Source organism: Nerophis ophidion, linkage group LG06, assembly GCF_033978795.1.
Source record: "Nerophis ophidion isolate RoL-2023_Sa linkage group LG06, RoL_Noph_v1.0, whole genome shotgun sequence".
NCBI lineage: Eukaryota > Metazoa > Chordata > Actinopteri > Syngnathiformes > Syngnathidae > Nerophis > Nerophis ophidion.
In genome coordinates this window covers 46527515-46545531 of record NC_084616.1, presented here as the reverse complement: position 1 = coordinate 46545531, position 18017 = coordinate 46527515, and the positions used below count along the sequence as shown (strand labels likewise).

The 18017-nt window shown below is 38.4% G+C and overlaps 1 protein-coding gene and 1 long non-coding RNA gene across 4 annotated transcripts in view; one reads left to right on the top strand and one right to left on the bottom strand.

Moving 5' to 3' along the window:
- The window catches only part of LOC133554784 (uncharacterized), a 45468-nt gene that overhangs the window by 27371 nt on the left and 80 nt on the right, over positions 1-18017 (bottom strand). Inside the window, exons 1-2 of the long non-coding RNA XR_009807210.1 lie at positions 17972-18017; positions 8182-8304 (exon numbers count right to left, since the gene is read on the bottom strand). The exon at positions 17972-18017 is cut by the window's right edge and continues 80 nt beyond it. This is a non-coding gene — a long non-coding RNA (uncharacterized LOC133554784). The remainder of the gene's footprint in view (positions 1-8181; positions 8305-17971) is intronic.
- pik3cd (phosphatidylinositol-4,5-bisphosphate 3-kinase, catalytic subunit delta) overlaps positions 1065-18017 on the top strand; it is a 65470-nt gene continuing 48517 nt past the window's right edge. For all 3 annotated transcript variants that reach the window (XM_061903942.1, XM_061903941.1, XM_061903939.1), the window contains exons 1-5: positions 1065-1316; positions 3767-3939; positions 6614-6842; positions 8790-9013; positions 9273-9449. In XM_061903942.1, the coding sequence (XP_061759926.1) occupies positions 3799-3939; positions 6614-6842; positions 8790-9013; positions 9273-9449 (771 nt within the window). In that variant the 5' untranslated portion in view covers positions 1065-1316; positions 3767-3798. The remainder of the gene's footprint in view (positions 1317-3766; positions 3940-6613; positions 6843-8789; positions 9014-9272; positions 9450-18017) is intronic.

Here is an 18017-nt window from a genome sequence, read left to right as displayed (position 1 = left end):
CAGCGACTTGTCCAGGGTGTACGTCGCCTTCCACCCGATTGTAGCTGAGATAGGCGCCAGCGCCCCCCGCTACCCCAAAAGGGAATAAGCGGTTGAAAATGGATGGATGGATGGATCTTGTGTACTCGGATAATCAACTTTTACCTTGAAAATAATTTTTTGTCTTGGAAATCAACTTTTACCATTGCAAGATGCCTCGTTGTCGTCCTTTTATCCATAATAATAACATTAATAATAATAATAGATAGATAAAACTATTTTCTATACACCCAAAACGCTTCAGAATATTAGAGCCATAAGAGGCGGCACATGGACCAAACCGGGGAAATATGGTGTTCTACCAACGGGTTCTAGGATTACCGCCACGACTAAGGTATAAAAATATAGTGAGAAAACTTAACCTTTTCAATAGTTTTACCTCCGATTCTCACGGTTTGTTGAGTTAACTCTGGATTGATACGTGGACATAACAAAGGCGGTGTTTGATAGAGTTTACTTGTGTTTTTTGTTCAATCCCAGAAAGACTGCGACTTAAAGTTTAATCCTGGCTTTGTAGATAAACTGAGACCACGTCTAAACTCATTGTGTTGTTGAAACTGCACAAATTTCCTCAGAATTTTCAACAAACTTGAGCTGGTTTTTTTTACAGAGGATTATTTGTGATTTGTATGTTTTCACAATGTGCCTGTTCTATTTTTGGCCAAAGTAAACAACCTGGAGTTGTCTTTATTTTGAAGTTATCATGCCATTATTTTACCATTCCGGCCCACTTGGGAATAGATTTTCCTACATGCGGCCCCTGAGCTAAAATTATTGTGACACCCCTGCTCTAAATGTTGCAATATAGCCCTATCAGTCAAATTAAATTCAAGTTTGAATAAAAGAGACAAAAAAAATGTTTTCTCATAGAATGTAAAATAAAAATGTAATCGGGGATTTCGCGGTGGGCTCAAAATAGAATTCTGCTTTGGGCTCCAGGGGCGGCCCTGCTAAAATGCATCCTTTTTTCTTTTTTTTTATCAAATGTGGGCGTTTCATTTCGCGTAAAGGGAGCTCCGTTTTTGTCAGACGGTCCCTTAACTGCGGACACCTGCGACTCGAAGCTCAGCATCTCAGTCGGCGTGGAAGTCCTCAAACACACACTTACACGCACTTCTCTGTGACAGGCGAGGACACCTGGCGTGTTCCCGGTCCTTGTGAGCTGGTTCGACCACCTCCCGAACCTGGAGAATCATGTCCACGATGGCGGTCCAGCCTCTATCGTCTCCGTGACACCGTCCAAGGCGGGGATAGATGCCCTGCGTGCGGACTGACAGGCGAGTGTTTAACTCTTTTCCCATCAAATGTGCTCCTTTGGTCTGCTCTCACCTTTTCTACTGCATTCATTTGTATTAGCAGATATGTTTTCCACGTAAGACCTAAAATGTCCTCACTTGCTGCTGTGTTTATACTTAGACTGTTGCCCATTTTGTGCCTGAGACAGTGAAAGTGTCCCCTTACCAAAAATCAATAGTGTAGAATTACTTATAGCAAACGCTAAACATTTAGCTTGCCCTGACATTGTAATTGATTTGTATCATGCACACCAGTACATTTATACGTATGTATATTTAAAAAAAGAAAAAAAGTTTTGTGTAGAATGTTTAGTTTATTACGCACTACTAATATAGTAATATTTACTTTCAAAAACTCATTGTGTATCATTGTGCTTGTAGTGGCTGAAACATTTTTTTTAATATTAATATTTTAGCCACGTGATGTAAGAAAATATTTCCAGAATCCCTATAAATTGTCTACTGAATTCAGTACTTTTACAGCGACTGACTTTTATAGGTACGACTGGATAGCGAATAGCGATTTACATGAAATCAACTGTTTCGTATATTGCACGTGACGTCACGTCCGGTTGCAGCTCAAACACTTGGCAGGGAAACAGGCAGTCAAGCACTGCCTTCATGTAACGTTACAATTTCCCATGCCAACACAGCAAGAAAGTGCTCAAAAGTACTGGAAGGCTCCACTTTTTGTAATGCCCTCGCTCGTTGCAAATTCACATTGGATTTTCAATGCAAGTGCTACTGATTAGCATTAGCAATTTTACACAGCAATTTCAACACATCCAAATGTGGTAGTGAAAAGTACAACTGAGATGCACGTTGCAATCAAACAACTGTGTAGTGAATGCAATACTTATAGTATAAACACTTTGTAGGATCAAAAAAAGACAAGACTGGCACGTTCAAGTTAATGGCAAAGACAACTTTGTGGCCAAAGCAACACATTGTAGCCTATACACTACTGCCATCTATTGTCTTGGAATTGCAACTGCATGCAAAGTTTACTGCTGTATATAATACTTGCAAGTGAGACTTAAAAAATGTAATAAGAAAACAAGACGTTAACAACTGGACAGCGCAGCTCAGTGTTAAATAGTAATAAATAATATACATTTATTAATACACACAAAAGTACCAAAAAAAATTGGTACTGTTGAGTACCGGTATCAATTCCCAGGTACAGGGAATGGGTACCATATTGATTCCAATGTGAAAGGTACTCATCCCTACTCATGAATGGGAAAAAAACACAAATAACGGTAAAGTCTACCTTACAAAAGCCTGAAAAGGGTCTATTTTTCATATGACATGCCTTTCACACATCCTGAACACATTTACATTGAGGTGTAACTCTTCAGGAAACAATAACATACAGTAAATTTTCAATTATGCAACATCATCTCTTGTCAAAGCATTTTCCTGCTGGAAAATGTTGAGTGAATGGACTTGAATGCATAGCTGAATTAGATTAGTACGACACCACTCTGTTTAATAAAGTACTATAAACATGATAAAAGAAACAATGCATTTGCCATTTAAAGCGGTGAAAGGAAATCCGTGGAAAAACGTTATGATGTGGTTCCCCACAGCCACGATAATAAACATTGTGCGGTTGTACATACCAACAAATAAAATAGTAATAATATATATTTTTTAATTACATTCAAAAGGGTTGGACATGCAAAATTTAAACATTAAATTCAGTTTTTAAAAAGTTGTACATGCAAAAAAAACTTTTTAAATGTACATGCAAAAAACAGAACACAAATCCCCACCAAATAAAGTACTATATAATCTAATCTAATCTAATTTAGAGTAAATTGAGCAGTGCTAGTCAATGAGCTAAAAGCCACACATTAATGTCCAGCACAGCTTTTTAGTGAAGTTTATACAATGTACTATCGCATTGTCACACCAACTCCCACCCGTTACACAAACTGTGTCAGGTTTACCTGACACATGAAACTTGACACATTGGGTGGTGTACTATCCACATTAGCCACCGGACGGCGGTAGTGTGTTGAGTATCTTAAAATGTGTTTTGTGGCAATTCCAACTTTGACCACAGCATTAGTTGCTATGAAGAGTGGCACTGCAAAATAATTAACCCCTTCTCTTCCTGTCACACGAGATCCAGACAAGAATGGGGCCATATGAATCCCTTCCCTACTTTATGTGTAACTGTTGTGAGGTCGTGTGACCGTGCGATATAGTGTAAACCTCACTTAAGAGCTGTGCTGGACAAAATTGTGTCTGGTTGCTCAATATATGTGCAACCTGCTGGGATAGGATATATATATATATATATATATATATATATATATATATATATATATGTACAGTATATACTGTACGTGTATATAGACACATTTATATACATACTGTAAATAATATTTTTATAATAACCACCCATGTGTTCTGATGATCAGCGTGTCACGGTAAATGAGAGACCGCCATCGCCATGCCGCCGGGGAAGTATGGGATGCAGGAGGAGTGGGAGCGGGAGGGCAACCAAGGCATCAAGATGGACTTCCTGCTACCGACTGGCATCTACCTCACGTTCCCAGTGTCTCAGCAGGACACCATCAGCAATATCAAGAAGGTGCGCTCATTTTTCATCCTATACATGATCCATACGCACGATAAATAATGTAACGTCTAAATAGTGTCTGTCATCCCTTTATAAGTTTGGACGGCGCACAAGCCTCGTTTCTCCTTGGCCGCGGTTCCACTGCCAATATCCTTATGAATGTGAATGTGTCGTTTCCATGCCAACCCTTCTGCCTCCTCAGACGGTTTGATTTAGCTGTGTTTAGTCGTCATACTCTTGCAGGCTTTTAAGATGATTAGGACTAGAAATAGCTCTTTAGTGTTCCCAAACTTTCAGAGTGAAAACATTTCTGGTTTGTATTGCAGCATTAACACCTACTTGAATGTATATGTGTGTATGTATGTATGTATGTATGTATGTATATATATATATATATGTATGTATATATATACATATATATATATATATATATATATATATACTATGTATGTACTGTTTGTATGTATGTGTGTGTATACATATATATATATATATATATATATATATATATATATATATATATATATATATATATATATATATATATATACACATACATATATATGTATGTATAGCATCTGCAGGGTTTCCCACACATTCATTTATTTGTTGCGGCCCGCCACGAAAAAATTACAGCCGCCACAAATAAAAATAAAAATAAAAAATATTTAAAAAATAAAATATTTCTAATTTTTTTTTCCAGCTTTTGACTCACTCGACTGCTCATAAAAGCAATGGGACTCTGTCTGTGAATGGAGCTTGTAGTTACATATTATATAAATATGTAAATATTACATAAATATGTATATAAATATGTACATAAAGTGTCGTAATTATATTCCAACTCCGCGTTCTTCTTGGTCATCGCCGCCCCCCCCCCCCCCACCCACCCCCCGCCCCCCGACCACACCTCCACAAATAGATGCCTGACCAGTAGGAAACACTGATCTGTTTGTATATATACTGTATATATACACATACATACATATGTGTATGTATAGCATCTGTATGAGGTTGTGGAGACTCATCAGGGGTAGTATGGCGGAAGGGGAAGGCCCGCCAAGCAGTGGTGTCATGCAGAGGGGGTATGGATACCAAAGGAGGAGAATATATATATATATATATATATATATATATATATATATATATATATATATATATATATGTATATGTATATGTATATATAATAAATTGTATATATATGCCTGAATGCAGCTGAGATAGCACCCCCCGCGACCCCAAAAGGGACAAGCGGTAGAAATGGATGGATGGATGTAATTTTGTGTATATACTGTATATATATATATATATATATATATATATCCATTTTCTACCGCTTATATTCCCTTTGGGGTCGCGGGGGGGCGCTGGTGCCTATCCCAGCTACAATCGTGCAGAAGGCTATGTACACCCTGGACAAGTCGCCACCTCATCGCAGGGCCAACACAGATAGACAGACAACATTCACACTCACATTCACACACTAAGGCCAATTTAGTGTTGCCAATCAACAACCGGGTGCATGTCTTTGGAGGTGGGAGGAAGCCGGAGTACCCTGAGGGAACCCATGCGTTCACGGGGAAGACATGCAAACTCCACACAGAAAGATCCCGAGCCCGGGATTGAACCATAGACTACTCAGGACCTTCGTATTGTGAGGCTCGATTCTTTGGGGTCACGATTCGATAATATATTGATTTTTTTCGATTCTCGATTCAAAAACTATATTTTTCCGATTCAGAATGATTCCGTATTCATTCAATACATACGATTTCAGCAGGATCTACCCCAGTCTACTGACCTGCTAGCAGAGTAGTAGATTTTTGTAAAAAGCTTTTATAATTGTAAAGGACAATGTTCTATCAATTGATTGCAATAATGTAAATTTGTTTTAACTCTTAAACAAACCAAAAATATGACTTATTTTATCTTTGTGAAAATATTGGACACAGTGTGTTGTCAAGCTAATGAGATGTGATGCAAGTGTAAGCCACTGTGACACTATTGTTCTTTTTTTTTTTTTTATAAATGTCTAATGATAATGTCAATGAGGGATTTTTAATTTAATCACTGCTATGCTGAAATTATAACTAATATTGATACTGTTGTTGATAATCATTTTTGTTTCACTACTTTTGGTTTGTTCCGTGTCGCGTTTGTGTCTTCTCAATTGCTCTGTTTATTGCAGTTCTGAGTGTGGCTGAGTCAGGTTTGGTTGTGGAATTGGATTGCATTGTTATGGTATTGCTGTGTATTGTTTTTTTGGATTGATTAAAAAAAATAAAACTAAAAATCGATTTTTTTAAAATGAGAATCGATTTTGAATTGCACGACGTATTCGATTTGATTCTTATTGGAATCGATTTTCCCCACACCCCCTATATATGTGTGTGTATATGTATATGTATATATATATATATATATATATATATATATATATATATATATATATATATATATATATATATATATATATATATATATATATATATATATATGTATGTGTATATATATATGTGTGTATGTGTGTATGTATGTGTATATGTATATACATACATATATACATATATATATATATATATATATATATATATATATATATATATATATATATATATATATATATATATATATATACAGATGCTATATATACATATATAAATGTGCTTGGTTTTTATTCCTTCAGATGGTTTGGAAAAACGCCAGAGGGGAGGCGCTTTTCATGGCGCTGGGCCATCAAGACGCGTACGTCTTCACCTGCATCAACCAGACGGGCGAGAGGGAAGAGCTTGAGGAAGAATCCAGGCGTATAAGCGACGTGCAGCCCTTCATGGGGGTTTTAAGACTGGTGGCCAGGGAGGGCGACCGCGTGGAGAAACTCACCAATGCTCAAATCAGCCTGTTGATCGGCAAAGGTCAGACGCGACCACGCTTTGTTGCAATTCGCTGTCTCAGCTGTCAATCGAACAGCATTTTTATGACTTGTACAAAAAAACATTTAACATTGGGAGTATAAATCTATTTTAATTATACGTTAAATAGTGCATCATTAGTAAATAAGTGGAAGTTTGATGCAATATTTTACAACAGTGCAGTATATATATATATATGTATATGTATATTTATATATATATATATATATATATATATATATATATATATATATATATATATATATATATATATATATATATATATATATATATATATATATAGTTTTTGTAGCTGAGATAGGCGCCAGCGCCCCCCGCGACCCCGAAAGGGAATAAGCGGTAGAAATGGATGGATGGATGGATGGATATTGTTTTTGTTTGTTTGTTTTTTTCCTTATAAGCTACTGTAAGTGCTAACAGGTTTTAGTTGTTAATTTTTTTACTGTTACCTTGGTAGTTTTGTATTTGTTCAATTATCTAAAATAGCCTTACAGTCATATCATATTTGCTAAAATAATTAAAATATAAGCTTAAAAAGCGGAAGTAATTCCGAATGTTGATAACCAAGCAATTTGATTTATAACTTGCGTAAAGGTTTTATTAATGTATATATAATAGACTTTGCTTGCTCAAAGGAGCCTAATTACAAGAAGAAGAAAAAATAATACACTCCTCAAAGGACAAGAACAATTAAGAAATAGATTATAGTAAATATTATAAAAAATGTGTATGTATGTATGTATTATATTTCTTAAAAAATGTTTTTAATATTATTATAATTAATGTATTTTATGAATTAATGTATATTAATATTATCGTTAATAAATATTTTTGGTGACTCCATCATCAACTTGACTGTCTAAAGACATTCCATCATAAATTTGGATTATTATTATTATTTTTTATTTAGTTATTTTTTGCTCATATTTCTCAATAAGCTTCAGTCCTAAAAATATTAATCCTGCAATGTTTGTTTGTCTTTTGGCCCCTTTGGAAGGCCTTTTGATCACATAATGTCACAGGTTTAAATTAGTAAAATATCTCATGTAATGCAAATGTATTCTAATTAAAAACTGTGAAATTATTTAAAGGAGAACTGCACGTTTTTGGAATGTTGCCTATCGTTCACCATCATTTTGAAAGACATGATAAAAGCATTTTAAATATTAAATAAACGTAAATAAAAGTCAATCTATTCCGCCCATAAAATCTAATAAATAACGATTAAAAAAGCGCCAACAATACTCCATTTACCTTTTGTGACTTGAATATTTACCAAGCATTAGTGATATTGTTATTATAAGCACTAACACATACAAACCCTTTATGGCGGCGACGTCATCACTATCATGTGTCCTGATGTTTACGTCATCGAGTGGTCTTCTGCGTCCTCGTTTCCTTGCTCCATGGAAGTTTATTGTAGATCATAAATCCTGCCTCTCACCTGGAAAGTACATCCGACAAATTGGTACACTTAAACAGCCATTTAGGACCTGGAACTGGCGAGAACAACATCAAACGACGCTTGTGTGCAGTTCCCCAATGATATAAAAGCCCCAAATGGTTAAACATTTTTTAGAAATACATTAATATTTTTGTTTAGGGATTAAATCGATTGACAGATTTGAAACAAATAAACAAAATATTAATCTAGAAAATATTAATCATATAGAACAGAAAAACTGTTGGCCAAAATTATGGCCGAAATGCAGCAAAAATGTTCTGAAAGGACAAAAAAGTCCGCCTCAGCCCCTGAAGGTAAAACATATGTATTTATAAGGGCTTGTTTAAATGTTTACCATACTATAACCTTTATATTATTTGAATTGTAAAAAATAATATATAGTAAAAGTAATTGATATAATTTGGTCTGACTTTAAATCAACTTTTTCCGTTGCTGTAAAATAAATGATATTGTTTGTTTCTTAGGTCTCCACGAGTTCGAGGCCCAGAAGAACCACGAGGTGAACGAATTCAGGACTAAAATGCGAGCCTTTTGCGAAGAGAAGGCTCAAATGCGTCAGATGTCACCGTGGCAACAGTGGCTGGAGTACACTTTCCCGTGCGACCTGGAGCCATGTTGCTCTCTGCCTATGTGCGGCAAGTCCCACAACGCCAAGATCATCATCAACGTCAAGTTCGAGGCTTGTGACGTGAGTTAGCGACTATTTTTGATATCTTCTCTGATGTGATTTGAGTCACTTTCAGAGGATAGTAAATCTATACAGATGCCAGCTGAACACTGACTACTCGAAAGTATTGAATTTCTACAATGATATCCCTTGATAGGATTAACGCTGGTTAATTGTTTTTGTCAATTATAGCGTATAATTTGGTAATCCCCCTTCCACCACCACAAGCAGCACCTTTTAAGTTTAAAGGAGTAATAAAATCAATTCCAATGTGTGCCAGGAGAGCTTCATGGTGCAGCAGGAGCCTCAGGACCTGCCCCTGGCTCTGATGAGGAGCGCTCTGAAGAAGAAGGCCACTGTCTTCCGCTCGGTGCGACAGGAACCTGAGGACTACACCTTGCAGGTCAACGGGAGGTGGGATTTCATCTACGGGAAACAACCTCTCTGCCAGTTTAAGGTGAGTTCATTGTTTGTTTATTAGGGGGAGATAAAGCCACGATGTGTCATTTTTTGGCTTGTGAGGAGAATGATCAATAGAGGAGCCGTTGTTACCATGGCGATCCGTGTTTTTGTGACGTGGACCAGCCAGGACATCTCTGGTGTTAGAGTTGTGTGCAGCGCTTTACCACACTCTAGGACAGTGTTTTTCAATCTTTTTTGAGCCAGGGCACATTTTTTGCATTAAAAAACGAAACTCAGTTGACAGTAAAAAGTTGTTGTCGCAATTGTTGGATATGACTTTTAAAGCATAACCAAGCTTGTATCACTATAGCTATTGTCTCAAAGTAGGTGTACTGTCACCACCTGCCACGTCACGCCCTGACTTATTTGGAGTTTTTTGCTGTTTTCCTGTGTGTAGTGTTTTAGTTATTTTCTTGCGCTCCTATTTCAGTGGCTTTTTCTCTTTTTTTGGTATTTTCCTGTAGCAGTTTAATGTCTTCCTTTGAGCGCTATTCCCCGCACCTGCTTTTTTTTTTAGCAATCAAGACTATGTAAGTTGTTTTTATCCTTTTTTGTAGGGACATTGTTGATTGTCATGTCATGTTCCGATGTACATTGTCTTTGCTTCTCAGTAAGTCTTCGCTGTTGTCCAGCATTTTGTTTTTGTTTACTTTGTAGCCAGTTCAGTTTTAGTTTTGTTCTGTATAGCCTTCCTTAAGCTTCAATGCCTTTTCTTAGGGGCACTCATCTTTTGTTAATTTTGTGGTTCAAGCATTAAACAAATTTTTTACCTGTATCCTGTCTCCCGCTGTTTCCGACATCTACAAAGCAAATAGCTATTGGCTGCCACCTACTGATATGGAAGAGTATTACACGGTTACCTACTCAGTGGCCTAGTGGTTAGAGTGTCCGCCCTGAGATCGGTAGGTTGGGAGTTCAAACCCTGGCCGAGTCATACCAAAGACTCTAAAAAAAAAATGGCACCCATTGCTTCCCTGCTTGGCACTCAGCATCAAGGGTTGGAATTGGGGATTAGATCACCATAAATGATTCCCGGGCGCGGCACCGCTGCTGCCCACTGCTCTCCTCACTCCCCAGGGAGCGATCAAGGGGATGGGTCAAATGCAGAGGACAAATTTCCCCACACCTAGTGTGTGTGTGACAATCATTGGTACTTTACTCTCCCCAGCTCTAGACAGCACCGACACTCAACAACAACAACACATCATTTGCAGAATATAATTACTGGTTTGCAAAAAATATTTTTAACCCAAATAAGTGAAATTTGATAATCTCCCACAGGACACCAGACTGTATCTCACGTCACACTAGTGTGCCGCTGCACAGTGGTTGAAAAACACTGCTCTAGGATGATTAAACGGTCAATAATTGATGTTATGATGTGAAAATATTATTAATTTATTAATAAATGTTTTAGATAAAAGTGACACTTGACTTCTTCTCTACCGTCTTTTTTTTTTTTGCTGAGCTTTTATTCCCGATTATGTAAAAGCAGTTTGTGTAACAATTCAAATATTATGTTATTAATGCACAAAAACTGTACTGTAAACACAGAAGTGAAGTTCCTCCTCGCTACAAGCGGCAAAGGCGCCAGCAGGTAATTGCTGCGGTTATGTCGTCTCACGGCGATTGAAGATAAAATAGTCTTGTGTAATTGGAAGAACGACTTGCCAAGGCTTTGGATCTGACATTTCCATAATGTCCCATTTTCTTTGTGCATTTCTGCTTGCTATTTTCAAGCTTATGGACCAACAGTAACCGAGTGTAACTACATTTTCCGTGCTACGCAATGGAGCGAGGGTCAAAAAGGAGTCAGGATGCGTTAAAAAATAGAAATAAATACGGAACTTATTTACACGCTAATATCACTAAAATTTGACAGCCCAATTTTTTTTTAAGAATCGATTTTTATCAATAAGTTTCTTAGGCCATATCCACACTTACAATCATACGTCAGCAAGAGCTTTTGTGACCTGTTACCTATTTTGAAAAGGTTTTATTTTAGTTTTTATACCAAACGATATATTGCAAGAATCGGTTTGATTGACCACCACTTCCCGAAGACAGCTGGCACCCCACTCGGCGACGGAAAGTTTCTGTGAGTATGGCTTCCTGCGCTTCGTGCACTTTACTCATGGATAGGTTGGCTTTGCTAGAGAGCCGTGTCCGCCAGTTAGAGCAGTGTAATTTCGTAACTTTAGATGTTGCGGACACATCTGCTAGCGTTAGCTGTAGCGAGCTAACTAGCCCAGCTTGTAGCAGCCCTAAGCGGCCTACAAGCTACGGTGTACCGGTTGAGACGCATAATAGATTTAGCCCTTTAGCTAGTCCTACACCCCAGTATACCGGGCACCACACTTTAGTCATAGGGGACTCCATCACCCGAAACATAAAGCTTAGCAAACCAGCCACAATTAAGTGTATTCCCGGGGGCAGAGCACCTGACATTGAAGCTAATCTTAGGGAGCTAACTCGCAACAGGTCTAGTAAACACGTACGGCAGGCTAACCGCGCCACTAGTTATGCGAATATAGTAATACACGTTGGCTCCAATGACGTTAGGATGAGACAATCAGAGATTACAAAGAGAAACATAGCCAGGGCTTGTAATCTCGCCAGAAAGATGTCCAGGCATCGAGTAATTGTCTCTGGCCCCCTGCCTGGGAGAGGCAATGATGAGAGATATAGCAGATTAGTCTCTCTTAACAAGTGGCTGGATAGCTTCTGCAGACAACAGGGATTTACGTTTATTGATAATTGGCCCTCTTTCTGGGGCAAACCTGGCTTGCTGAGGAGAGACGGCCTTCACCCTAACCAGGAAGGCGTTATCCTCTTGTCTCGGAACATAGACTTCGCATTGAGCCACATTTGACTAACTGCACTAGAGCAAGCCCGGTCACAGGCAATTACAGAGCCTGCTAGCCTGGGTATGGAGTCAGTTAAGTTAGAACTAGCCAGCGCCAGGCTGGATGATCCCTGTGCACATAGCAATTTTCGTAGAATAATACACAACTCAAAAAATGTTTTTTGTACTGTGTCTATGACTACGTCAGAGTTAGACATGCGTTCTACTGAGGTGGCAAATTATGATGCGTTCAGTTTATCGCAGCGCCAAGTAGACAATCTGAAAATTCCCGTCGTATCAATTCCTAGATATGGTCGTAATTATTTTAAGTACACTGCGCATAATAAACGCAACATTATTAATATTGCTACTACGGATAATTTTATCAACAACTCCTTAAAACAGCCCACTACCTATAATATGGGCTTTCTAAACATCAGATCTTTGTCTCCCAAAACGTTATTAGTCAATGAGGTCATTAGAGACAACAACCTTAACGTCATCGGTCTTAGCGAAACCTGGCTTAAACCAGACGACTTTTTTGCGATAAATGAGGCATCCCCTTCTAACTATACGAATGCGCATATTGCCCGTCACCTCAAAAGGGGAGGGGGTGTCGCACTAATATACAACGAAAACTTTAACTTTAGTCCTAACTTAAATAATAAATATAAATCGTTTGAGGTGCTTTCTATGAAGTCTGCCACACCTCTGCCTCTGTGCCTGGCCGTTATCTACCGCCCCCCAGGGCCCTATTCGGACTTTATTAGTGAATTCTCAGAGTTTGTTGCTGATCTAGTGACGCACGCCGATAATGTAATTATAATGGGGGACTTTAATATCCATATGAATACCCCATTGGACCCACCGTGCGTGGCGCTCCAGACTATAATTGATAGCTGTGGTCTTACACAAATAATAAATGAACCGACGCATCGCAGCGGTAATACGATAGACCTAGTGCTTGTCAGAGGTATCACCGTTTCCAAAGTTATGATACTCCCGTATACTAAAGTAATGTCCGATCATTACCTTATAAAATTCGAAGTTCAGACTCATGTTCGGCAAGCTAATAATAATAATAACTGCTATAGCAGCCGCAACATTAATGCTGCCACAACGACGACTCTTGCGGACCTACTGCCCTCGGTAATGGCACCGTTCCCAAAGTATGTGGGCTCTATTGATAACCTCACTAACAACTTTAACAACGCCCTGCGCGAAACCATTGATAGTATAGCACCGCTGAAGTTAAAAAAGGCTCCAAAAAGGCGTACGCCATGGTTTACTGAAGAAACTAGAGCTCAGAAATTATTATGTAGAAAGCTGGAACGCAAATGGCGCACGACTAAACTTGAGGTGCACCATCAAGCATGGAGTGATAGTTTAATAACTTATAAACGCATGCTTACCTTAGCTAAAACTAATTGTTACTCAAATCTCATCCGCATTAATAAAAACGATCCAAAATTTTTGTTTAGTACAGTAGCATCGCTAACCCAACAAGGGACTCCTTCCAGTAGCTCCACCCATTCGGCAGATGACTTTATGAAGTTCTTTAATAAGAAAATTGAACTTATTAGAAAGGAGATTAAAGACAATGCGTCCCAGCTACAACGGGGTTATAGTAACACAGATACGACTGTATATACGGCGGATACTGCAAATATCCAAAATAGTTTCTCTCGTTTTGATGAAATAACATTAGAAGGATTGTTACAACGTGTAAATGGAATAAAACAAACAACATGTTTACTTGACCCACTTCCTGGGAAACTTATCAAGGAGCTTTTTGTATTATTAGGTCCATCAGTGCTAAATATTATAAACTTATCACTTTCCTCGGGCACTGTTCCCCTTGCATTCAAAAAAGCGGTTATTCATCCTCTCCTTAAAAGACCTAACCTCGATCCTAACCTCATGGTAAACTACCGACCGGTGTCTCACCTTCCCTTTATTTCGAAAATCCTCGAAAAAATTGTTGCAGAGCAGCTAAATGAACACTTAGCGTTTAACAATCTATGTGAAACCTTTCAATCCGGTTTCAGGGCAAATCACTTGACTGAGACAGCACTCGCAAAATTGACTAATGATCTATTGCTAACGATGGACTCTGATGCGTCATCTATGTTGCTGCTCCTCGATCTTAGCGCTGCTTTCGATACCGTCGATCATAATATTTTATTAGAGCATATAAAAACACGAATTGGTATGTCAGACTCAGCCCTGTCATGGTTTCACTCTTATCTTACTGATAGGATGCAGTGCGTCTCCCATAACAGTGTGACCTCGGACTATGTTAAGGTAACGTGTGGAGTTCCCCAGGGTTCGGTCCTTGGCCCTGTACTCTTCAGCATCTACATGCTGCCGCTGGGTGACGTCATACACAAATACGGTATTCGCTTTCACTGTTATGCTGATGACACCCAACTCTACATGCCCCTAAAGCTGACCAACACGCCGGACTGTAGTCAGTTGGAAGCGTGTCTTAATGAAATTAAACAATGGATGTCCGCTAACTTTTTGCAACTTAATGCCAAAAAAACGGAAATGCTGATTATCGGTCCTGCTAGACACCGACCTCTATTTAATAATACAACTTTAACATTTGACAACCAAATAATAAAACAAGGTGACTCTGTAAAAAATCTGGGTATTATCTTTGACCCAACTCTCTCCTTTGAGTCACACATTAAAAGCGTTACTAAAACGGCCTTCTTTCATCTCCGTAATATCGCTAAAATTCGCTCCATTTTGTCCACTAAAGACGCCGAGATCATTATCCATGCGTTTGTTACGTCTCGTCTCGATTACTGTAACGTATTATTTTCGGGTCTCCCCATGTCTAGCATTAAAAGATTACAGTTGGTACAAAATGCGGCTGCTAGACGTTTGACAAGAACAAGAAAGTTTGATCATATTACGCCTGTACTGGCTCACCTGCACTGGCTCCCTGTGCACTTAAGATGTGACTTTAAGGTTTTACTACTTACGTATAAAATACTACACGGTCTAGCTCCATCCTATCTTGCTGATTGTATTGTACCGTATGTCCCGGCAAGAAATCTGCGTTCAAAAGACTCCGGCTTATTAGTGATTCCTAGAGCCCAAAAAAAGTCTGCGGGCTATAGAGCGTTTTCCGTTCGGGCTCCAGTACTCTGGAATGCCCTCCCGGTAACAGTTCGAGATGCTACCTCAGTAGAAGCATTTAAGTCTCACCTTAAAACTCATCTGTATACTCTAGCCTTTAAATAGACCTCCTTTTTAGACCAGTTGATCTGCCGCTTCTTTTCTTTCTCCTATGTCCCCCCCTCCCTTGTGGAGGGGGTCCGGTCCGATGACCATGGATGAAGTTCTGGCTGTCCAGAGTCGAGACCCAGGATGGACCGCTTGTCGGGACCCAGGATGGACCGCTCGCCTGTATCGGTTGGGGACATCTCTACGCTGCTGATCCGCCTCCGCTTGAGATGGTTTCCTGTGGACGGGACTCTCGCTGCTGTCTTGGATCCGCTTGAACTGAACTCTCGCGGCTGTGTTGGAGCCACTATGGATTGAACTTTCACAGTATCATGTTAGACCCGCTCGACATCCATTGCTTTCGGTCCCCTAGATGGGGTGGGGGGGGGGTTGCCCACATCTGAGGTCCTCTCCAAGGTTTCTCATAGTCAGCATTGTCACTGGCGTCCCACTGGATGTGAATTCTCCCTGCCCACTGGGTGTGAGTTTTCTTTGCCCTTTTGTGGGTTCTTCCGAGGATGTTGTAGTCGTAATGATTTGTGCAATCCTTTGAGACATTTGTGATTTGGGGCTATATAAATAAACATTGATTGATTGATTGATGTTGAATCGGGAACCAATTCTGAATCGAATTGTCATCCTAAGAATCGAAATCGAACTGAATTGCGATTCACATTCCTATTATTTGTTTGAATATAAATAAATGATGTACCAAAATGATATCACACATCAGCCGGAAATGTGTTAAATATTCAATATTCTAATATGAAAATAGATACAAGTTTAGTGGGTCAGTGTTTATTTTGGTAATTTAATTTTCATTTCATGACGAGAAATCAAAAATGTTTGTTTTTTTTAATTACAATTGAAAAGTAAAGCAAAAGCTTTTTTCGTCGAAGAAAAGTATTTAGTCCAACTGAACTGTGGCAGCAAAGGACAAAGTTATGTACAAGTTTCCCTTTTGCATCTCATTGCATATCCAATAACTGTGGTGCATTCAAGGACCCTTGATTAAAGTTACAAACAGAGGCGTTACTAGGTTTTGGAAACAAGGGGAGACTTAACCCTTCAGGAGATACACACAAACAAATAATGTAATCATAATAATGATATATTATTATGATTGATGTTACTCGGTGATGATATTCCTATGTGTATCAGCTCATATCTACATTACACTCTAAAGTAAAGGAAAACTTAACACATTTATAATCATATTTAAGTGACTAATTACAGGTTTAATGATTATTCAAATATTATGGCATCTTTATATTAAATTATTTGGCACTTTTTTTGGAGAAAAAAATATATACACAGTACAGGCCAAAAGTTTAGACACACCTTCTCATTCAATGCGTTTTCTTTATTTTCATGATTATTATTTACATGATTACATTGTAGATTGTCACTGAAGGCATCAAAACTATGAATGAACACATGTGGAGTTATTTATGTACTTAACATAAAAAGGTGAAATAACTGAAAACATGTTTTATATTCTAGTTTCTTCAAAATAGCCAACCTTTGCTCTGATTACTGCCTTGCACACTCTTGGCATTCTCTCGATGAGCTTCAAGAGGTAGTCACCTGAAATGGTTTTCACTTCACAGGTGTCATAGTTTCGATGCCTTCAGTGACAATCGACAAGGTAAAATGGTCTTGAAAATTAAGAAAACATATTGAAATGAGAAGGTGTGTCCTTACGTTTGGCCTGTACTGTATGTACAGTATATTATTATATTCCAGATATGTTAATCCCTTAAAAGTCAAAAACCTAATTAAGGACTTTACAGGTATTTTAAAAACCTGGTTTAAACCACATCCATGCAATACAATCATTTGCAAGTGCACGTGTGTATGAGGTGGTGACCTGGGTTTAGAGTGGGACGTGGTCCTTCAGGTGTCTTGTGTATGGGCGCCCAGAATTCACTGTTACACCCATGCTCAAATATTTTTTTTAAATATTAACTTTAGAGCTATCTGTACATTTTAACTGTAATTCTTCAACCTGTAATTCCTCTATTCTTCAGAGTGTGTAAAAAAAAACAATCATTTAACCACTAAGGTGTGGTATTTGAATTGCACTTTCTGTTTCATTTTGTTCCGAATGGCACGTCAGCATTCATTACCTTTCAAAAGTCTGGTTTCACTTTGTCTCCCAGGCGCTAAAAAGACCTTGTATCTACACAAACAACAGATCCGGATTTGCAAAACTATTTGGCAACGTGAAGCAATCTGTTATGAAATAGATGCATTTGTCAACTTGTCTTCACTTTTACTCGAAATATCACCTTCCGTCTACTCATTGCTAACATCTGTAGCTCACACACTTGCGCAATTCAACGCACCCTAGAAGGAGCAGGAAGAAGCAGAGCATATTTGATGTTGTTGACTACATCTCATAAAATTGTAAAATGGACTGAATACTGACTTACTGATCGTAGCTTTACAAAGTGAGTAACCTAGTAGGTCATTTCCAGT